This window comes from Macrobrachium rosenbergii, chromosome 27 (genome assembly GCF_040412425.1).
Source record: "Macrobrachium rosenbergii isolate ZJJX-2024 chromosome 27, ASM4041242v1, whole genome shotgun sequence".
NCBI classification, from domain to species: Eukaryota; Metazoa; Arthropoda; class Malacostraca; order Decapoda; family Palaemonidae; genus Macrobrachium; species Macrobrachium rosenbergii.
This window is the reverse complement of record NC_089767.1, coordinates 22,147,804-22,172,624: the sequence shown is the minus strand read 5'-3', so window position 1 is coordinate 22,172,624 and position 24,821 is coordinate 22,147,804. Positions and strand designations below refer to the sequence as shown.

The 24,821-nt window shown below is 35.9% G+C and overlaps 1 protein-coding gene across 10 annotated transcripts in view; it reads left to right on the top strand.

Annotated features, from left to right (window-relative positions):
- The window catches only part of LOC136853489 (eukaryotic translation initiation factor 4B-like), a 93,545-nt gene extending 73,203 nt beyond the window's left edge, over window positions 1-20,342 (top strand). For 9 of the 10 annotated variants that reach the window (XM_067129114.1, XM_067129109.1, XM_067129106.1 and 6 more), the window contains 4 exons: window positions 9,586-9,885; window positions 11,571-11,685; window positions 12,047-12,157; window positions 18,286-20,342. In XM_067129114.1, coding sequence (XP_066985215.1) covers window positions 9,586-9,885; window positions 11,571-11,685; window positions 12,047-12,157; window positions 18,286-18,339 — 580 coding nt within the window. In that variant the 3' untranslated portion in view covers window positions 18,340-20,342. The remainder of the gene's footprint in view (window positions 1-9,585; window positions 9,886-11,570; window positions 11,686-12,046; window positions 12,158-18,285) is intronic. The other variant, XM_067129115.1, reaches the window with a different exon arrangement.
- Window positions 20,343-24,821: the final 4,479 nt, after the last annotated feature.

The following is a 24,821-nucleotide window of genomic DNA, read 5'->3' as shown; positions in this document are numbered from 1 at the left end:
CCAATTGGTTCTTAGCCACGTAAAATAAGTCTAATCCTTCGGGCCAGGCCTAGGAGAGCTGTTAATCAGCTCAGTGGTCTGGTAAAACTAAGGTATACTTAACTTTAAGGAGGCGTCCTTAGTGGCACACTTTACTTTAGCAACAAATGATATCAGTAATAATATACCTATTGGAATTAAAAGTAACTTGTATATGGGTGATTTTGCCATATATTATTCAGCATCTCGCATAAAACATGCAGAGCGAATCATTAGTAAAACTATAATAAAAATAGATGAATGGGCCTCATCTGTAGACTTCAAATTTTCCATACAAAAGACTCAAGCAGTAATGTTTTATAAAAACAAAAAGTGTAAAAAAGGTGAAGAAATAGATTTAAAAATCAGAAATCATTTCATACCAATTGGCCAAACAGCAAAATTTTTGGAATTAGTATGATACTCATTTGAACTGGAAAGCCCACATAACATACATGAAATCAAAATGTAAAAGAGCATTAAACCTAATTAAAAAACTATCGAACACTACTTGGGGAGCCAGTAGACATACCCTTACTGTACTGTATAAAGCAACAGTACTGTCTATCATTGATTATGGAAGCAAAATATATGGCTCAGCATCAGACACAACTCTGAAAACGTTGGACCCAGTTTATAATGAAGACCTTAGAATATGTTCTGGAGCTTTTCGATCATCACCAACATATCTTTACAAGTTGAATGTGGTGAACTACCTCTCTCTCTCCGTAGAGAGCTAGTAACAATGAAAAGTACTCTAAGAATTCAGACAAATGATTCTCCAACCAAAAAATTATTTGGATTAAGAGATGTGTTTATAAACAATCATGTACCGCCTTTCCCAATTAGAGCTAGAAGATTGTTTGAGTCACTAAATATAAATATACAAATACCTTTAATATTAAAATTACTTCCTCCTCTGTGGACAATGAATAAAATGAGAATTTGTACACTTAAAATATTTATCAAAAAGTTATTCATATACCCCAGAACACCATAGACAATATACAGGAGAATATATAATCCGAAAAGGTCCACATTATGCAATTATACACCGATGGGTTTAAGCCACAGTACAGAGTGGGATATGCTGCAGTATCCCAAGACAAAGCGTATCAGTTCTCTACCAGATAATGCCTCAGTATTTACAGCCGATTTATGTGCAATAGCATCAGCCATAAAAACAATTAAAGAAACCTCATTTAATAATTTTGTGATTTATAGCGACTCCAGAAGCACTTATAGCGACTCCAGAAGCGCTGTAGAAGTCATTCGGAGCTATAATAAAAAAAATAATTTTGTACAACAGATTAAGTTTTCACTCCATAAATTGTATAGTAATGGAAAAAATATTGAAATATGCTGGATCCCTGCCCATGTAGGGATTAAAGGAAATGAAAGGGCTGATAAAGCAGCTAAAGAAGCAGTCCACATGACAAGAGCAAATGTAAACATCCCTATTAGTGACTATAAGATATATAAAAACATTCATTGTAAGTAAATGGTAAAATATATGGAATGAAGAACCTGAAAATAATAAATTAAAACAGATAAAATTCAGTGGTAGAAAATGGAGTTCGTCATATCAGAGAGAGAGAGACGCACACAAGTAATTCTGACGCATCTTCAAATAGGCCATACTCGTTTGACACATGGACACTTAATGAACAGTCCATGTGGCCCTCCTCCCAAATGCCCAGATTGCAAAGTGTTGATAACTGTGAAACATGTATTATGTGAATGTCCAAGATATTAACTGCAGTGATTGTCAGATTTTGGAAATAAAACAATAAAAGAAATTTTATCAGAATCTTCAACATTCTCAGTAATACCCATTTTAACATTCATGAGGACCTGTGATTTAATTGATAAAATATAAAAAGTAAATAATAAAAATATAAAAACCTAATAAATTTTAAAACATAAATTTTACTTAATTTATTTTGAACTTTAATATATCTTTTTAGTGAGTATATATAGAAATATGAGTATGAATGTATTTATTGTATGAGTGTGTACCAGTATGAGAGCATATGCCTTTGTGCAACTTTTAATTTCATTTTCATTCATTCATGACCTTATCGAATGACCTGTTTGGTCCCAGTGCTGAGCTTCTAGCCTAGATCTGTCATTTCATCCAAATCCTTCTGGCCAGCCCTATGAGAGCTGATAGTCAGCTCAGTGGTCTAGTTAAACTTGTTTAATAATAATAATGGGAGGAAGCAAACCGGAAGTCCAAGGGAGGCCATTGTTGTTTGCCCATGGGTAGTTGCCCCCTCAATCGAGCCTGTTGATTGAACCCAGAACTCGGCGGATCGCCATTGGAAAGGCATTCATACGGATGTACATGCCACTGTTGTCCAGTGATTTGGACACCAGTGCGAACGGGGGCGTAAACGATTTTCAAAAGTGTCAAGGCCATTGAAAAGGCATGCTCCTTCCGCCGAGTGCACTTCCCCACTCCCACATAAGATTCCCAGGGAACAAGAGCAGAGTCCTCTTCCCTTCTGCAGTCTTTGGGTTAGTCCCAAGCGTTTTGTTAATAACACTTTGGTGACAGAGAACCAGCCTTTGATGCGGCATTCCTCATCCAAGTTGTCCGAGCGCCTAATGTCTGAACGCCTAAACTCCAGTCCCAATCGGCTTGTGCATGACACTTCAATGACTGTGAGCCGGTCTATAACGAGGCATCCCTCATTCAAGTTGTCCGAGCATCCAGCGGCCAAGCGCCTGGTTTCCAAACGGGTAGTGTCCAACCGTTCTGTGTTGAAGCTCCCAGTGTCTGATCGCCCAACTTCCGAGTGCAGTGTCCAAACGCCCAATGTCCGAGCGTATGGTGTTAGATCACCCAGTGTCCAAGCAATCGGGTTAAGAGCACTCAGTGTCTGAGCGCTCAACTGCCTAGGGGCGCCCAGTGTCCATACGCCCAGTTTCCGAGCGTCATGTGCCAGAAGTCTTGCCTTCAATGTGCTTGGTGCCAGAAGCCAAACGTTTAGTGCCACTGCCTGCCATCACGTATCCTTTGCCGGAACCTAGCCAACAGCAGTTGGATAACATCCTTGGGATTTTACAAAAGCAGCCAGCTGCTTCACAGGATCAGGCGGACTTAGCTCCTTCTCCCGTTACATCGAAGCCGATGAAGAAGCCATTGATCAAGATTACCCTACGTCAGCGTATTCGGCCCTCTTGAGATACTTCCTATTCTGCTATCCAACTTTCTTTTCTCCAAGGGCCATGTCATCACCTGGTTTAGCCTCATGATGAGATAACCAGTAGAGGCCTCCTGACTACTGAAGGTGGTCCTCTCCTCATCCTCTAGGAAGGCATTAGCGGGCATTGACAATTATTGGTTAGCAGGAAAGAGGGAGCTGGGTAAAGTGGTTTTCAATGTACCTCCCTCCTGTCTGTCGCCAAGGAGGTACTCATCCTACTCCACTGGGGAAGCGCCTTTGCTGGGAGTTTCCACCTCCTCCCAAGGAGACTTCTCCAGCCTTGTGGACGCATCACGGAGATCGGCTCTTAACTCTGCTAAGATTGTGTTCATGGCTTTGGAATTAGGCTGTTGTGTGAAAGACGTTTTTTTAAAGTCTTCAAAGTGTTCAGCTTTCTAGACTGGCCAAGAAAATAGAAGACTGCAGTACACTTCAAGAGGACTTTGCTGTGGACTGGCTTGGAGTACTCTAGTATGCAGATAAGGCCATTAGGGATGGCTCCCAGGAGCTGGCTACCCTATTCTCAATGGGGGTTTTTAAGAAAAGGGAACTAAGGTGTATCTTTACCTCCAATGTTACTCCCCCTCAAAGATTGGCTCTTCTGTTTGTGCCTTTGGATCAGGCAGCCTTATTCCCAAGAGCTACAATAGAACAGATCGCGTCCGACTTACAGAAGAAGTCAACACAGGACCTTTTTTTGCAGTTGACAAGGTGTGCCAAGGAACCAGCCCGTGGCACTTTGGTCTCGTTCAGCACGAGAACTGCCTCCCGGTTGCAACAGCAGCCCTTTTGAGGCAGAAGAACCAAATTTCAGCCTCGTCCATTCTCGAACCTGCGATTAGTCTGGCCAACCAAGAAATCATCCGCCAAACTGGCCTCTCACGAGTTAGGTTTCAGTCATCCGTGTTCCCGTAGGAACCAGGCTTATCCAGTTTTGGGACAAATGGGAAACCAGGAACGCAGAACTCTGGGTAGTAAAAGTCCTACAAGAGGGTTATGCCATCCCATTCAGGGAAAAACCTCCTTTGACATCCTCACCCATCACCTTAACAGCCTACTTGGAAGCCTTGGAGAGGTTTTTGGCCCTGAAGGAGAAGGAAGAAGTATCGCTGCTACTCAGGAAAAGAGCTGTGGAGTTGGTTAAAGACATAAGCACAGAGAGGTTATACAACCGTCCTTTTGTTGTCCCCAAGGCGTTGGGAGGTTGGAGACCAGTCCTAGGCATCAGTGTGTTGAACTTTTTGTGCAGACCACCAAGTTCAAAATGGAAACGAACCGTTCAGTCCTGTCAGCCATTCATCAGGGAGACTTGGATGGTAACGATCGACATGGAGGATGTGTACTTCCATGTCCCAGTACATCTGGACTCGAGGAAGTATCTGAGGTTTGTATTCCAGGGCAGGGTCCTTCAGTTCAGGGCTTTCTGTTCCCGGCCTCTCTACAGCTCTGCAAGTATTCACCCATGGTCTTCCCCCTGTAGCGAGATGGCTCCATCTCATGGGGATCAACATCTGTTTATATCTGGACGACTGGTTACTATGCTCCCCATTGAAGAAAAGATGCACGGAGGACCTTCAAAAGACTATTACTGGCCCAAGAGTTGGGTCTTTTAGTCAGTGTCCAGAAATCCTAATTTACTCCGAAACAGTCGATTCTCTATTTGGGGATGAGGATCAATGCTCTGACTTTTCGGGCTTTTCCGTCCCACAAAAGGATCAACGACTGCCTGAAGAAAGTAAGAGAGTTCATATCTTGCCCATCGTGCACAGCCAACGAGTGGATGAGTCTGCTGGGCACTTTAGGAAGGTTACTTACAAGATTCCTACAATTCTTCCTAAAGGCCAGTTGGCAGAGGAAAACTCTCCCAGACTCCTTCATGTTATGCATCACTCCCGAGATCAAGGAGGATCTTCGATGGTGGATGGCAGGAGAGTGGTTCTCAGTAGGAAAGTCATTGCACCCGCTGAACCCCGACCTAACATTGTACTCAGATGCGTCAGATCTGGGTTGGGAGCGCTTTTGAACGACATGGAAATATCCAGGAAGTGGTCATCAGAAGAGAAGAAATTACGCATGTAAGTGAATTGAAGGCAATTCACTTGGCCCTTCAACATTTTGTGACGGAGACTTACGGCAAGACAATCACAGTCCACTCAGACAACACAACTGCGTCGGCCTACACCAAAAATCAGGGAGGGACTCATTCCTTCTCCCTTTACGAAGCAGCCAAGGACCTTCTTCTCTTGGTAGAGATCAACTGTACCAGGGTAATAACTCGCTTCATCCAGGGAGAGTTAAACGTTCTGGCTGCTGAGTAAAGTCGCTGCAAACAGGTCCTTCCTACGGAATGGACACTGAATCTACAGGTGTGCACCAACCTGTGGAAACAGTGGGGAAAGCCGTCAGTAGACCTGTTTGCGACGTCGAGGAACCATTGCCTCCCTGTCTGCTGTTCTCCAGGCCCGGACACTCAGGCATGGGCAACGGATGCCATGCTCCAGGACTGGTCAGACTTAGATGTCTACGCCTTCCCACTGTTCAGCTTGGCGAGGGAAGTCCTAAACAAGTTCATGACCCACACCGTGTCCATGATGCTTGTAGCTCCATTTTGGCCACAGAAGGAGTGATTCCTGGACCTTCTAAGTCTCTTAATAGGCTTCCCAAGACTTCCACCTCGGAAGAGAAGCCTTTTAAAGCACTTCCATCGCTTCCATCTAGCTTATCCACTCTTGCTCTGACAGGCTTCAGACTGTCAGGGAGGTTGTCAGAGTGAAGGGCTTTTCAAGTAAAGCTGCGGAAGCAATCGCCAAATGCAGACGTCAGACTTCCGCTAATGTTTACCAGGTGAAGTGGACAATCTTTCGTGACTGGTGCCGAAGACACGGCGTATCATCTTTTAAAACCTCTGTAGCACAGATCGCTGATTTTTTAATATTCTGAGGTCCTTTGGAGGCTTGGCCACCTCTACAATCAGAGGTTATAGATGTATGCAAAACTCTGTGTTTAGACATAGAGGTCTCGAGTTGTCTGTTAATCAAAACATAAGCGATCTAATTAAGTCCCTAGATACTTCCAAGCAAGAGAAGTCTACGTCAGTTGCCTGGAATCTAGATGTCGTCCTCAAATGGCTCTCTGGCCCTACATCTGAGCCCCTTCGTGCTTTATCGCTGAGAGATTTAACCAGAAAGACTCTCTTTTTAGTTGCTTTAGCTATGGCAAAGAGGATCAGCGAATTACACGCCTTCATGTAGTTACTTGGTAAGTTACTTGTATAAAAATGACATTTTTATGATAAAATAAAGTTTTATATATACTTACCAAGTAACTACATGATCAAAGCCGTCCCACCTCCTCTCTCATGGACATAGGGCACAAACAAATTGGGATCTTCAGCACTGTTGTACCTATTCTTCCCCGGTAGTGGATGGGGTCTAGTTACCTACACTAAAACAATAGCGTGTTACCGCAAATTTCAAATTTAGAATTACTGCGGTTAATTCTGTATTAATTCTGGTGCCAGTAGGATGACATGAATTGTCCTCAGTCTCCCACTGTTTTAATTATGGCATGGGTAGGCCAACATGAATCATCATCACTGTTTGCAAATTTTGGGACAGGAATGATGACATGAGGTGATACAATAATGCTCTCTCTCTCTCTCTCTCTCTCTCTCTCTCTCTCTCTCTCTCTCTCTCTCTCTCTCTCTCTCTCTCTCTCTCTCTCTCTCTTTACATAATCACGTTTATTTGGCATCAGCAGTGATTATGCCATCACCCAAAATATTAACCTTAAGACCACCCTTTTTTTCATGCCTAACTCATGAGCATGTGCAGAAAAGTGTGAATGATGTTAACACAACAAAAATCAACATTCTTACCCATTCCAGATGGTTAATAGCCATAACATCAAGTAGCAAATAGCAAAGCTAAAAAAAATTGCCTATTCTTACTCTCACATATTGAAAGCTCATGGATAATCTATGGGGTTTGGTGAATTATGGCATTGACAAACAAATCTGAAATTGCCCTGGGGGATTCTGAAAAACTGTACATACAAGCAAATTCTGGCTCTTCTTGAAATTATAGTCATACTTGTTTGACCCATGGCTAGTTGATGCACTTGCTGCATGATGCAGTTTCTTTTGTATAGAATGCAATGCAGTCTTAGAATTACAAGTTTTATGTGACTGTCCCAGTTTCATCCAACAGTGTGCAACATGTCTTGGAAATAGACCATCTTTAAGGAAATTTTTCCAGACCAATATTTTCATTTTATCCAGTTATTTTGTTTTTAAAGAGCTTTGTAACATTCAATAATGTATAATTTTCTGTACTAGAAACTGGCACAGTGTTCTGGTTAAAATATATAATACTTCATATAAAAACTCTGTAATTATTGCATTCTATTTTATTTAATGCGTATGTTTTCTGCCTTGCGTACTTCACACAGCATTATACTGGATGTGACTAATGTAACAAATTTATTTCTGATACTGTTACTTTGATCCTTATCTTAGTTGCATTCAGTATAACACAGACTTTTCATTTTTAATTAAAAACAAGTCCTGTGTTGATGTTGTGTAAATAGTGTAATCAGTGAGAAATGAAGCTAGGGCCCTTTTTCATGTAGATTATTTAATTCCATGCTCCTGCTCTGTGACTCACTATGTGTTAGTAACGCTGTATTTGATGATCCTAAATATATCAAGATAATCTGCGTTACCTGTAGCTCAAGTTAGTTTGTACAGCAGTTTTCGCTGAGTTGCTGCAATTTGGGAACAGTCTTTCTAGCAGTGTTGTCAGGGTATGTGTGAAGTGATGTCCCACTTTCTCTCAGGTTTACCAGACATACTGTAACTCAAAGATACCTAGAACTTTCTGTTTCGGCTGCATAGTTGCAGCAAGATCAATTTTCCTCATAATTTCCCCTCTCTCTACCACCTTTGAGAGCTAGGTAGGTAGGGCACACCTGGTTTTTGATCCTGTCCCTCTGCTGAGTAAAAACCATTGCTTTATTCCCCAGCCTTGGGGAGACTTTAGCTGAAATGCCCTGTTTCAGGGTGAACCTCCTTCAATGAAAGTTAAAATTAGACCTCCTCCTAGATCACTGAATTGATATGTCTAGGGGAGAGAAGGAGAGAATCTCTCTCAACATCTCTCATAAATAGCAATTCTGGTATGTTATGATTAATGGATTGTTATGAACAAGTGATATTTTTGTAATAAAAACTCATCTTTCTTACAAACCCTTTAATTAGAAGGGGCTCTTCTGCCTTCATATCATCGTGCTTATTCATTCCCTTGAAGGACACAATGGAATGAGTTTAGATCCAGAATATCAGTAGAAGCCCAGTCAAATGGAGAGGTTATGTTCTTTTCAGGATGATGATGTAACTGGGTTTGGTTTTACTCAGAATAAGGCATTTTACATTTATTAATCTTTTTATATAAAAATGTGTTTTTGTTATAAAAACATTACATTTGAAAGGTTTGTAAGACAGACACATTAAAATAGTTTGGAATGATTAAATTGGTTAGTCAGTGTTGATGTTTTGAGTTTAAATAAAAATTAGATTATATGCATTGAATCTTAAGAAAGGTGTTATATTACAGTGTTACTTTGAAACTAAGAAGTAAAATGTTTAGTTCAAAATGTAATTTGAGTGAAAACAAAATTTGATCAGTTGGATATTTGACAATAAACATATTTTTATGTGTTGCTCAACATTGTTTTATATAGTTACAAGGGATAGCTTTCAAATCCTTGCTGTGCAGCATTAGTAGTGGGTACTTTTAAAATACCATGAATGGAGAAATAGATTATTTTGTATTAATGCATAAACTATGTTATTTCCCCACACCAGCCTGCAAGGTAGACTTTTTCTCACCATGTATAAATATTATTTAACAGATTCATGAAAATTTTTGCCTACATGGGAAATGAGGTGAGGTAACTTGAAAACTTCCAATAAAAGACCACATCAATATACTCAACTTAACCTGTTATTTTACAGATTAAGATGAGATTACTGAGTATAAAGTTAGTGTTCAGTAAAATTTATATATAAATTATTCCTAGGGGTGAATGACTTTACATAGAGTGAGATCATAGTCTCCCATTTCATAAGAGGTCATTATAGAATGACATTTTTAATATCTCATATCGGTTGTCTCCCTAGGTTATTGTATAGGTCTTTTTATTTTTTCAGAAAGGTTAAGTCACATGAAGGTATAACTAATAGCTTGCAGTATTGTTGTGTTATGCTAGTAGCTTCTATGCTTGGCACTTAGTGTCTTCCCTATATGCCTGAAGTCGTCCTCCTTTTCTAAATGGAAATTACTGTGTATTTTTTCAGGGATGTTGGTAGTGGAGATGTTGGTGGTGGAAGTAGAGGTGGACCTGGTGGTGGTGGGGGTGGTGGTGGTGGTGGTGGTGTTGGTGTTGGAGGTAATGATGGCAGCATAAGAGGGGGAGGGAATCATTTGGAAAGTAGAGGTGGAAGTGTTGATAGTACCAGCAAAGGCAGTGAAGGAGGAGGGAGCAAGGGTAGTGGGACTGCTGCCAGTATTTTTGGCCAGGCCAAACCTGTTGATACGGCTGCACGTGAACGCGAGATTGAAGAGAGATTACGCAAGCTGAATGGTGGGGCAAGTAGGTAGGTATCGTTGAATTAAATGTGAGGAACACTACTGATTCTGATTGTGATGTTTATTGATTTTCAAGTGTATTATTTTCTCATTTGAATGGTTTATGAATGTTTTAATGCATGATCTTTTTTTTTTTTTCATTCTTTCTTTTTTTGCATTTTTTTTTCATCTCTTGGTTATGTTTTTGTGTTTAGGTCTGTTTGGTATACAGTAATCAGTGTACTCTATTAATTACCAGTTTTAAGAGAACAGTACTAAAGATATCGTTAACTTATGTAAAAATACTGGCAGTGTAAGCAGGTTTTAATAAACACCATCATGATAATATTAATCTGAAGTAATCCAGTTAAATCTCGAAACAGTAGTAGACACATTTATTGTGAAGTTGAAACTGAACGAGTTAGACTCGTTCTTTTCTCTTGTTGAGACATTCCTTTTGATATATTTAAGTAACTAGCCTCTCTTTTGTCGAGTCTTAGGTATTGTAATTACTGAGCTAGAATAAACTATAATTATAATTTAGATATCTGCCTTCCAACCTTGCTAATCTCTTACAGCACAAGGATCAGATGACATAAGTAATGAGATGCATAATAATTTGATGCTCAGGGATCTGTCCACACATTTGCAGTATTCTGGCTCACTGATGTTTTTCTTCCATTAAGACGGACTGAAGCATCTTGTAAAATTGACTATCAAAAGCTACTTATTTACAGAAGATTTTGCAGTTTAATTTATAAAACCAGGTTTTGTGAAGATGTTGCGGTTTAATTTAAAATACCAGGTTTTGTGGGCTAATCCAGTGATTGTTACAACTTTGACTTGGTGGTTTGTTACACTATGATGATAATATATGAAAGCAGAGAAGACCCCATAAGGGTTTATCACCTACTTCTTGTCATGCATGACACACTGTAATTAGTACACCCTCATGGGGAAAGGTTATTTACATCAACCCTTTGATGTCTTACACTTTGCTGTCCAACTACTTTGACCTGATCTCATGTGAATTTTTCACACTTAAGAACTACAAATCCCAGTGGCAAACCATATCAAGGTTTAGAATTGAGATTCAGTTTTTTTAAATACAGTAATTTAATTTATTATACATTTGGTAGATGGATGTCTGATTGAAGGATAGGTTTATCGATACATTATGTACTTCTGATAATTTTTGAGTTTTCTGCCTTGTGGACTATACATTGTAGGCTAAAATATATGAGTTTCATACTGCATGCTGTGTAATTGTATATAAAGGATTATTTATTGTTGTTATATTTCTTGCTATTTTTTACTGTTTTTTTATGCTAAATTTAATATTCAGTTTTAACATTTTGGTGTTGCATTGCAGTAGGTTCTAATGCTCTACATCTTCCCATTAGTAGAAAGTTATCATATGCCAATATCCGTAAATTCAAGCAGTCTGATTAGTTTGAGCCAATTAACCTTGATAATTGGATGGTTATAGTATGCCTATCCTATTCCTTTCCTTCCTGTTGGATAGAATTCTAAGAACAGATACCTTACGAAGTGGCTCACAGGAATTTTAGTATTTGAAAAACATGTCATTGAACTAGGTACAAAAAAGTATTATTTCTGCTTTTCATCGTGTTATTTAGATAACAATGAATAGTTTGAATTAAGTTATCTGTAGATTGCTCAAATTTTCATCATTTACAAATATTTTTCTCAGAGAGGAGCAGCCGCCACCAAGAAGACTCGATCGTCGAGAAGACCTTCGGGACGTTCGTCGAGAGGATAATCGAGATATCCGAGTCAATGATAAGGAGGATCGCAGAGACAGAGGGGTAATAAGAGTTGGTTGTACACAAGTTTATGGTTTGGACAACATATTAGTATGGTTAAGTGTAAAGGCCTAGACAAATTGGTTAATTAAAAAATTAAACCATTCACAATTTTTGCTCTTAATTATCACCATTCAGAAATTTCCAAGTGGTTATATTATGATTATAGGCAATGTATTTCTCTAGATACATTTTTATTACATATTTAGGGGTATTTATATTTCTTTAGATATCATTTTTAGTACAGATTTAGAGGTATTTATCTCACTCTTCATTGATTTTGATAATAAAGCAGAAAATTCTGTATTTAATTTGCCTTTTCTTTCTATATTTATATTGATAGTTTGTTTAATTTGTGTTACAGGAAGTCCGAAAGCCTGTGAGGGATGACAGAGACAAAAGGAATGACATAGATAGAGATGAAAACCATGATCCACCTCAGCGACGTGGAAAACATGTGAAAGACGAACCTGTGGTTAGTTTGATAAATATTTTTTTGGCGATACTTATTTATAGAATGTTGATTTTTTTTTGTATGAAGTTCTGTTTAGCTACTAAGTTTGCACTTTGCACTCTTTCCATTCAGATACAAGGTACTTTTCTTATAAAATGAGGAAACGTAGTAAAATAGCCGATAGTTTGGGAAATGGTACTACATTACAGTATATTTTTAAATTTTAAATGTCATAGAAAAAGAGTGAAATCACTAAAGTTGGAAAATAACATAAAGCTAGTGTGTATGTATGTATGTATATGTATATGTATATATATATATATATATATATATATGTGTGTGTGTGTATATATATATATATATATATATATATATATATATATATATATATATATATATATATATATATATATATATATATAATATTGTCATGAAACATATATATATAGTACCTAGTTATTACACAACTAATCACAGAATTCAAAAATTTACCTCACTTCAGCCAGATACCTGAACTCTCATAACTAAAAATTTACGACCGAATACTCTAAAGGTAACAATGATCCATTAAAAACTCATTAATCACATGAAAAATCAAACTAAGTTTATTAAAACAAGCGTGAGGTATCAACAATTAAACAAGAAACATACTAGAGTAAAAGGGCATCACTCCTTCAAACAACTTTTAACTGTTTCCCTGGTCCTAATTCACTTCAACAAAACTAAAGGAACAAAACACATTTATCACTTCGCCTTATGCACACAGTTAATCCTATTCACTGGTGGTCAGTAAATGAAAGACTGTTTTTAAAAACACTAAATACAAAAATTTATTTTTAAATTCAGAATGTATAATTAGAATTTACAATCTGAAAATTTACTATTACTTGAAAACAACACAAAAATTTAATTAATTCGTGAGTTAAATTATTAAACAAAAGTAAATCATAAAAACTTTAATTTATCAAGACTATTAAGAATTACTCAAGATTTTAAAAGAAAATCTTAGTGAATGAAAATTAAATCAAGTATGCAATGTTAAATAATCAGTAACTATTTAAAAAGCTGAGTAAATAAATGTTAAATCACCAGTATATAAAGTGAAAAATCAAGAGATTGCAAACACAAGAACACACAAAAATACACGAAAGATTTATCAATAACAATTTCATTAAGGCAAAATTTCCATAATATATCTTATTATACCATTGTAATAACAAGCAAATTTCTTTTTACCTTAGACAAGCTTGTGAAAACCTTTGCAATGCTTGAAAAAATGCTTTACATTCACAAAACACACTTTTCTTACGTTCAGATCTCAAAAGCTAAGATTAAACACCAGTGACCACACAAATATTCTACGTTAATAACTAATCTTCTTTTGAAGAAAGAGAGAGAGAGAGAGAGGGAACCAACTCTCTGAAATCAGAATGAGCAAACTTTAGGATTCCAGTGGGAAACGAAACAATCAGGCGACGTCAGAACAACGCAATTCTAAAAAAACATGAGGTAATCGATCAAGATACGTGCATTTACTCTCAAAAGGGCGTATGTGACTGGAACAAAAAAATTATATGGGACGAAGCTCTAAATGAAATCTCAGCACGATGAAATCAGACGGCAGCTGGCAGCCACAAATGGCACGCTTTCAAAAACAAGACAAGGAACCAAAGTTGGTTTCCAGAGCAGTACATGAAACATTGTGAAATCATTCATCTTCTTCGCGTACAGGACAAAGCTTTTACAGAAATCTTACACGACTCAGTTGCTATTCCCGACCTGTCAACACGTGAATCAAAACAAAGCACTCATTAACTAGTTACTCTCATGACAGTAACTGAACCAAAACACGATATATGCAATCACGACTACAGAACACTTGTTGCTAGGGGACAAAATGTGCGATCACATACTTCGCTACTATTAAAACATATTACTATTTCTAAATTACACTGTTGAGTCATCTAAATCTCTAACTTTTTGAGATCTGACATTACACTACATATGATATTTCAACAATTATTATTATTACACATAACACATGATAAATAGAAGAGTAAATATATCAAAACTATGGGATGATATACATATTACAAGGCAACATTATGAAAATATGTGTATTATATATATATACACATATTTTCTTAATGTTGCCTTGTAATATGTATATCATCCCATAGTTTTGATATACTGTATTTACTCTTCTATTTATCACGTGTTTTGTGTAATAATACTAATTGTTGAAATATCATATATATATATATATATATATATATATATATATATATATATATATATATATATATATATATATATATATATATATATATATATATATATATATATATATATATATATATATATATATATATATATATATAATATATATATATATATATATATATATATATATATATATATATATATATATATATATATATATATATATATATATATATATATATATATATATATATATATATATATATATATATATATATATATATATATATATATATATATATATATATATATATATATATATATATATATACATATATATATATATACATATATATGTTGTCGGACCCTGTTTCTTTCCTTCAAAGGCCCAACACTAAGGTAACGCGTCTGGCGTAGGGCGTGTGGTAATTATTGTAGTAGTAGGAACAAGTGGCTCTTTAAAACAGTTATTAAATTGTAAATTACCGAGGTTAAAGGGAAAATGATTAATTGTTCCCGTTTCTTCTTTATTTGTGATTTTTGTCTTACAGTTCCACCTATAGTTCTTAACTGTTTCTTAATGGTTCGAGACTTTAAGATAATGGTTTCAAGACTTTGAAATGATGGTTTCGAGAGACTTAACGAATTAGATTACGGGGACTATTGTTTGAGAGAGTCTTTCTTCACTAACACACTTCTTCTCTTTCTGTCTTTTCTGCTTCCCACACTTCGGTTCTCTTTCTGTCTTTTCTGCTTCCCACACTTCGGAATAGTTCTCTCTCTCTACCTTCCCACTCTGCGGCTTTTCTCTCTGTCTCTCTCTTTTCTCTCCGCGACTTATTTTCTCTCTCCTTTCCTGTATGCCTGTCCTTATATCTCCCATTTTCCCTTGTGTCAACCATGACGTCATATTCTGGGCAGGTACTGCTTTTTTCTGAGGCACCTCCTCCACTTGCTTCATTCCAACTTTTGGAGGTGTGTTTTAAGGAATTCCTGTTGATTATTGGGTATTTGCTCCTTGTAGGATGTCCCTAGGTCTCTGGCACTGATGGCATTTGATTGGCCAAAACATCTAGGCTTGACCTGTGGCCGTGGCTTATTTCCTTGGGCTGTCGTTTGAAGTCAAGGGGGTTGAGGTTTTTCCCACACTCTGCTAACCTTCGCAGGACCCTCGTGGATTTCGAAGGCATGGCCAGATGCAATTTCTCTTAGCGCCTCGTTAGTGCTGGTGTGTTCTTGAAGATATGGTTGGCGACTTGTTTTGACAGACTGGGAGATTTATTGCGTTATGGTCCTTCAGTATTGACCCAAATGGAAATAGGATATTTCTACTTTGAAAAATACATTTTCTCTATTCACTAAATATATATATATATATATATATATATATATATATATATATATATATATATATATATATATATATATATATACATATATATATATATATATATATATATATATATATATATATATATATATATATATATATATATATATATATATATATATATATATATATATATATATATATATATATATATATATATATATATATATATATATATATATATACATATATATATATATATATATATATATATATATATATATATATATATATATATATATATATATATATATATATATATATATATATATATATATATATATATATATATATATATATATATATATATATATATATATATATATATATATATATATATATATATATATATATATACATATATATATATATATATATACATATATATATACATATATATATATATACATATATAGATATACACACACACACACAGGTAGTGCTTGAGTTATGATAATTCGCCTTACGATCGTTCGATTTTGCAAGGGGGGTTAGCAGTTAATACTGATATGACAATATTTAGAAAATATTTTTACATTTCGCACGGGCACAGGCAGCAGTTTGCAACCAGGCAGCGAGAGAGGCCAAATTACAATAGACTAACTTCTTTTCCTCCATCTCTTTATCCCATCTTCTAGTTAAAAAAGTAAAAGAGAATGATAAGAGTATTGTTAGTAACATTATACTCTTGCATAGATGAGTACAGTACAGCCATAAACAATCTTCAAGAAGATCTTAAAGATTGAGACATTCTGGACACATGATAAACAGGGATGAGGAACACAGTTGGTCATAAAAGCATGAGATGTGGTTGTAGTAGGGTGAAGACCTATTGGAAGGTTCAGGAAATGATAAAATGGGACAATTGAAAACCTAGAACGGGTAAGAGTTCCTGAAGAAAGAATGTAGAACAGAGTATTATTATTATTAAGTGGTTTAACCAAACCAGTGAGTCAAAATACATAATTCATGATGATGTTGAATACTGTAGAGTGTATGAAATATTATAAAGTTCACTTCAATAAAAGTAAAGAAATACAGAATGTGATCTAATGTAAATTTTCAGTCCTTGTTGATTAGTGAGAAGGAGAAGCAGACTCGATTATCAGTGTATCATGAATTGGTATCCTTATCATAATAAGCTGGTATATACATTTTTAACTTTTATTGACTTGCAGATAGAGCCAGGCTACCTATTTAGCAAACAATAGAAAATTTTACAAAAAAATTTAGTTAAAATGCAAACTAATATAAAATATGTTTAGAAAATGAATATATATCTTAAGGTACAATTATCCTAAAATTGCAAAGTACCTTAGGTGCATTGTACTTAACCTTGAAGACCTGGGATAGATAGAGGGACTGGGTTGCTCATACCATTGGTATGAGCAACCCAGTAAAGTATCCACTCTCTCATTGTAACTTTTTAATTTTACAGTTGTAATTTTTATTGTTCACAGAATGTTTAAGATTTTGATGAGTTTTCTTTAATATCACTATTAAACTGCAACACAGTAAAATGATTTCTGTAATGAATAATATTTCAAGCCAGAAACTATAAACAGTTGAATTTATCATAACATAATAAAACCTAAACAGTTGACATCAGAACCAGAAATATTTCCATCCTTACGCCAGCAAATGAAATTCCAGTAGGTGAAGTTCATCTGACTGTTTTCCAGATGCAGCTTCACAAGATTTTCTAAGTAACCTTAAAAATACTGATTATCTCCACACAATAGAGTACTCTAGTCTTTGTTCAATAATTTTTAATCATGCCAGTATGAGCTAAGCTACAGCAGTGATGAACACAAAAATTGTTGATTATATGTTAATTATGATACTGTGAGTATCTAAAAATGGAGCATTATTTATCAGTATGCCTATAATATGGATTCAGGAATATATGCATATTCGGCAAACTTTAACTTTATAGGTACCCTTGGAGTCCACATGATCTGTAGGTGAAGAGTGCCATCAGTGCACCTCATATGGTGCACTGTAGACATTATTTAAAGTTTTTTGCAGCATCCCTTAGGCCCCTAGCTCCAACCCCTTTCAATCCTGTTACTGTACGTCCAGTCTTATTCTCTTTCTTCCATCCATCTTACTTTCCACCCTCTCCTAACAGCTGTTTCATAGTGTAACTGCAAGGTTTTCCTCCAGTTACACCTGTAAAACCTTTTTATTCTCAGTTGCCCTTTTATCACTGAGTGGTCTCATAGGTCCCAGCACTTGGCCTGTGGCCTAAATTTTATATTCCATTCCATCCTTAAAGTCCACATGAAGTATTGAGTTCACTGGTAGTAACCTTGTACAGCAAGTTAAGCCCAAAACTTGAGTTTTGATAATGGAAACTTAAACTTTTTAAATAATTGAAGTCATCACGAACATGCAGATATGTAGTACAAAGGTGATGAAATTTGGTATTGGTGTTGTATGTATTATTTCAGATATTTAGTAGTTTTTGTAATGTTAATTCATCATTAAAAGAAAATACTATTATATTATATGTGATTTTTATTCTTTCTTTCAGATCATTGATACAGCAAACAAGTTTGCAGGTTTGGATCTTGAAGCTGAAGATTAGTTTAGACAATTTAAGGGTTGCTTAAGGATCATAGGTTAAGTGGCCATCTGATCCCTGTGCTGGCTAACCTGTCTCTGTTGTATGTTGTACCTTTCTGGTATCACATCCCTGCCTTAGGTGCGCACACACTCCATAGCTACTATGGCTGTAAAGACGAAATTGTTGGCTTCTGCCGATGTTCACCCTTCAATGATAGCGATGTATCTTCAGTATCCCAGTGATACTCATAAACTGTATCGTATGCTCTTGATGAAGAGATGTATTGACATGTCCTGTGCACGAAATGTTGATGAGCAAAACCACAGCTTTGCCTCATTGTCAGGTCAGTATATTGTTGACACCAGGATACATTGTTGTTGTCCTGTCGTTGAGCATTGTTCCTTGTATAAGGTGAATCTACATGGTTGTATGTCATTCATGAAATTTTCTAAATATCATGTTTGCCAAGTCATAACACAAGCTCTTCCTCGGTAATGTGCCCCAGCATGCATTTTAGATATGTCAGTTTTCTTCAGTATTAACTTTAGCTAATTGTTGATGTAGAGTAACCATGTTCATTTATATAGCTGTATTTATTTTGTTTCTTGATGCCCTTTTTTCACAAGATACACTTTAGTCAAGAAAGTAAACTTTTATACATGAGTTAAAGATAGTGGGTATTGAATTAAGATCCTGTTTTTATATTATAAAGACTGTGTTAGGTTGTTTTATGTATGGTGAAGAATACCTGACAGATTTAGGTATGCTGGGGCACAAAACATGAAAGGGATTGTGAATGCATTGTAGATAGATTTCCATATACAGAATATTGTGCTGTGATGCAGACTTCTGACTTCCCTCTAGATGATGAGGGATGCAGAAATGAGCCTTCTTGAGCTGTGATTACAGTGTTCATTTCCTGTGCCCCAGGCCAGTCAGCAGCCTCTCATCATTGCTATCCGTATATCTCATCAAGATTTGCCTCTTTACGAGCAGATAGGTTGTTGATGGGGTTTGTCAAAAAAACACGAGCCGTGGGTGTTGCTTGGTTTTCTGAACCAGAGTAAACAGCCCTATGTCAGTTGAGCATCTCCATATCAAAGACAGATTTTGGGATTATCTGTCATTTTTGCCCTCGTTTGGTTGATTTAGCTGTCATGATAGATGTTTTACTCTGGTCGAATCAAAGAGGTAGATTTGACTTCATGTGCAGGTGCCCTATTTGTAGAGATGAAGGTTGCAGTGGCCCTTAGCAGGAGAAAGAGAGAGGCAGTCTTGGCTAGCCAGGGACAGAGCCAATTAGTAATATAATTTAAGTCAGTGTTTGATAGCTTGTTGTATCTACTTCTCATAAGTAAAAATATATTTAAGAAAATAACATTTTTATATGTTTTTTATGCCTTGGATAATTAATGTAAATGTTTTATCTAGATTGGAATTGATCCTCAAAATGAAAATGATGTAAATAAAATGCATTATTGAGTATTTAGTATTATCTTGCACATGCTTAGATAAATACCTGTCTTCTGTATGGTTTAGCAAATGGCAGTCATTGTCTCGGTAAAAGCTTCTAGAAGTGAAGGTCAGATTCACTTAAATAGTACCTTGAACACCAGATATCCAATATGAATTTGTATTTATATGACTGTATGCTTCATCCAATTTTATTTCATAGTATTAGCAGTTGTCAGAGGCACTTTTAATTATTCATACTTTGATATAAGCCTTGATTTGTTTGAGGATGTTTTACCATTTCTTTTACATTATTAGTATGTTATATCTCTTGAAGTTCAGTTATATTTTAATGGTGATATGTGATTGCAGTTCCTTTGTGGAATTCCCTTCTTCATCAGAATTTATTATATCTAAATACTGAAAGTTACTTGCTCAAATGTAATAAGCAGATAGATGAAGATTCCTTTGTATGTGTTTATAATATATCCTAATTTTGCTTAAAGGACAGCCTTTTAGATGGAAATTGTTTTCTGTTTATGATTTTCCATAATAAATCTGCTAAAGAGCAAGTAGGTTTTTAATTCAACCATTAAATGTCTTAAAAATAAGTTGAAGAATTCTTAAACTTGCATATTCACATGTATTTTTGATAACCTGGTAATTTTTTCACTGCATCTATGATAACCTGGTAATTTTTTCACTGCATCTATGATAACCTGGTGATTTTTTCACTGCCTCTAGATGTGAAATGTAGACTTATCATGTTTCACTAGGGGGTAGTCTCAGTATATTGACACAGGCAGTCCCCAGGTTACGGCAGGGCTTCCTCTCCAGCAGCGTGCCGCAAGTTGGAAAATGTTGTAACTCGGAACATCATAATAAAAATTTATAAAAATGAGAGAGAGAGAGAGAGAGAGAAAGAGAGAGATACTTATGTAAGTCTGGGGAAAGAAACAGGTTTTTAAGCTTTGCCTTGGCAATAAACTGGTTTTCTCCCCTCTGTATAGTGAACCCTCCCGGTGGCTACAGCTCCCAAAACCAGTTCTCTCACCTCTTTATAGTGCCTACAGCTATGCCGCTCAGAATCCTAGTTAAGATGCTGTAACTTCAGAATTCAGCTGTAATCCAGAACTGATTTTTAATGAATATATTGGAAAAAGCACTGTAAGTCGGAGCCACCATTACCTGGGAACTGCCTGATAATTGATAACCTGGAAAGAACATGAAAATCAGCAAAATTACTCTTGAATCTGAATTGTTAATTTAGTAACAGCTCTCATCCCTTTGATGTACAGTAATCTGGAATAGGGAGATATATTTAGCATCAGATAACCTTCAAGGTTTCAGATCTGTATACATATGGAAAGGTTAATTTTGCGTGGCAAGTAATGTGTTGTAGCTAAACACATGGTACTAGCCATTAACCATAGATCTTGGTTTAGTATATATTAACCTTAGAAACCTCTTGATGGCTATGGTTAGCAATTTTATTGAATTAGTTTTACCAGACCACTGAGATAACAATCCTAATTCCTGTAGTTCTGACTCAAAGGGTTTGATCTTAGTAAATATATTAATCTTGCTAATAAACAGACAACATTAATTGACTGCAGTTCTTTAAAAATCTTGCCTGAAGTTGAACTCAAGTTCAAACATACTGTTAGCAGAATCTAGGATAGCAACGGTATCAAGCTTGGCCAGGCTAAACAACTGCAATGGTTATGCTAAGGACAAAAAACATATACAGAGGATCAAGTTCTGGGCAAGAAATGTGATCCTGTCAGTGGCTGCTCAAGCAACGTAGTTCCAACCTTCCGCCTCAAGAAATGTTATTCTTGGTCACATTCATGACACAAGTCGGAGATATTGTATGGCTTTGCCTGAACTATATGCGTACACATGTACTCTTGTTCCTTGGGATTGGACTCACAATATCACATTGGTGACGATTAGAGAAAGTGTTACAAATGAGGTGTTGCTACTGAGACCAAGGGATTAGGCTAAATGTCCTCTTCACCCAAGTTTACATCAGAACTGGAACTAGGTTAACATAGCTACTCTTAACCAGTCTGATCTGAACAATCAAAACTACTGAAAATCCTGTATAAAGGAATTGGTTCAATTCTGCTGTTCAGTAGCATTAGAAGTGTTAATTAGCATTTGAACAACCCATTTTCAAGGGTGTTACAAGTAAATCTCAAGCATCAGAGTTACAGGATTTGGTTGGGTAATGTCTTGTCAGATAGTTTTTCAGTGCTGGAAAAACAGGAAATCTCATAATAGATTTAGAAACAGGAAGGTAACAAGAAGTTAGGTGTAGTGGTAGTCGTAATGGTAGTCAAGTTCAGGACAGAGAGTGGTAAAATTTAGGACCTGTGATGTATGTTGATACCTGGGAAGTGCTGAAAGAATGAAGAGGTCATTGGAAAGAATTATTTGAAATTCTTGGAAAAGAGTTTATGGCATAAATAAATGCTTATAACTGATCTTGTTACTATGAAGGTGGATAAAGCAAAAGATAAAGTCACTAGTATGATCACTGTGACACATTTATTCATCCTATGTTTAAGTGGTCAAGGGGAGTGTTAAGTAGAATCTTCAATTGTTGAGTCTGCAGCTAGGGAGCAGAATGTTAAAAAAAAAAGATGTATTTGAGGCCAGGGAAGGAACTCAAATTACTGCCAGCATATTTACAGAGAACAAATGAATTTTGAGGCTGAGGAACATAATAATGAACTTAATGCTGACAATGTGACTAAAAATGTGAAGGAGCTCGTAAAAATATATGTTGTGTCTGGAGAAGAGTTAAAGAAAGATCATGTAAGCAATCTAACTGGGAAGGTGAATAACTGTAGGATGCCAGGAATATTGAGAACAAGAGTTTAAGTATATTTGAGCAGCTGTGAATACTTGGCATGACATAGTGAAATGCAATCCAGTTGTGATAGACTTAATTCGTAAGTTATGGTAAGATAGATCAAGAGTTGGAAACATAAAATGACAGAGAAAAATATAATTTTACTGTCTTTTTCTGTTAAAGGAATGATCATATAGACAGAAATACCCTGCTGAAGAGAAATGATCCATTCTGCAGCAAACGTGCAGTGAATCATTGAACTAAGGATTGAAGCTGTTTTGACATAAAAATGCATTTATTGCATGAGAGTTCATAAGTTTAATGTGTGTTATATGATGAATGAGAGATGCTGTAAAACATTAGAAGAGGAAAATGAGAGGATTGGAGATGGATCTGGCAACAGATGCTAATTCTGAATGCATGCAAATAAAATGTGGTTTCAAGACCTTATCAAGAATAACCTCCCTGAATTGACACCAAGAACACATGTTTTCACATGTTCCTGTGCTAGAAAATGGAAAAGAAATCTTTGTTGGTAACTCATTTTTGATAGTTAAGATAGAAGAGGTGGTTGAGATTTTAATGTTCAAATACAAGTAGAATATACCAGCTTTGAATTTGTAAAGTAGAACGTGTAGTTATCAAGGTATACCGATGTCCCAGATATGAGAACTAGCATTTTTCTTGGGGATTTCACATTATACTTAAGAGGGTGTTGACACAATACGCACAAAAGTCATCTATGAGGATTTTAATTGTTGGTTTGAGAATGCCAGTAGTCATGATGTCTGAGTTTGTTAAAGAGGCTATACTGAATACCTGAAGGATGGTAGATTTGGTTTTCTGCAATATGGAAAATAATCTTACTCAAGAGGTGTATGTTGATGATACATGTGTTTGCCCCATGCACATGCTGTTACTGTTTAGGAATCCTTTTCTGAAATAAAAGAGGCAGAGGAGTAATGTAAAATTCAGAAACAAAAGTAATTTTGATCCTGATGGGTCACTTGATAAAAATATTAAACATTTTTCAGTTGAAAGGGAGATTGTAGTCAGAGATCATGCACCTCTGTTGACATAGTTACAGACTAACATTATGAGAATAGAATATCAAGAGGCAAGAAAAAGGGATAAGATTCTTATTAAAGGAAAAATGTTAGTAAAGTAGCTTCAGATATAAGTTATACCGAGTTTTAGACAATTTAGCTGTCAGTAAAAAAAGAAAAATAAACTACCAGAGGACTTTTCTGGTGATGAACTTGCCATCAATTCTCTGAAAGTCTTTTAGAAAAAAATCATAACTTGTAAACAATTTTGTAGAGTACAATAATCACAAGATTTTGTTCTTTCCTGAGGTTCAAGTGAATAGAGCAACATAGTGCAAAGCTATTGTATAGGATAGAGGAACCAAATACTGCTTGCAGATGGGCATCAGAGCCTTTTAAAAAATCTGCCCCCTTGTTATTCGGTAAATACCAAGAGAAGTTAATTCTAGTGAAAATACATGCATATTTAAGAATAAAATAATATGCATTGATTTTTGAGGTGCGGCCGCGCTGGGCGTTTTCTTCGACTAAGTTGGCTGAGAATAAAAACAAAAGAAGAGAAGATGGGTTGCACACGCTAGTGGGCATCGTAGTCAAATGAGAAAGTTAATCAAGGTCTCAGATAACTTTAGAGTCCTGATTATGTTCTGTGCATTTCAGCTGAAATCGGATCTCTTGCATATGTAGTGGACTGACATTAGACATACTAGTTTTATTAAAATAAATGCCGCAAGTTTTTGACATTTCAATTTAAAGACAGCGTTTCCTAAAATTTATATTTCTCTCTCTCTCTCTCTAGATAGATAGATAGATCGATCGATAGGCAGATAGACAGATAGATAGACAGACATAGAAAGTCACAAGCAATCGTAAGTGAATGCTTCAGCTATCTAACAAGAGAAAGAGAGATAGAAAGGGATGGGGGAAGGGGAGACTGAGTTCTTTGCTAATTTCTTTTAACTTATATCGAAACAACTTTGGTCACCGATGGTGGAAAGAAAGAGTTAATTTTGACGTTTCTTACTCAAGGTAGTTCAGAGACTTTGGTAGCAAAATGTAAGAATTCTTATTTGAGCTAAATCTATAAAAGAGAGGAATAGAAAACGGCCAGAAATTGACCTTCTCTCTAGCAGAACATCAAAGAA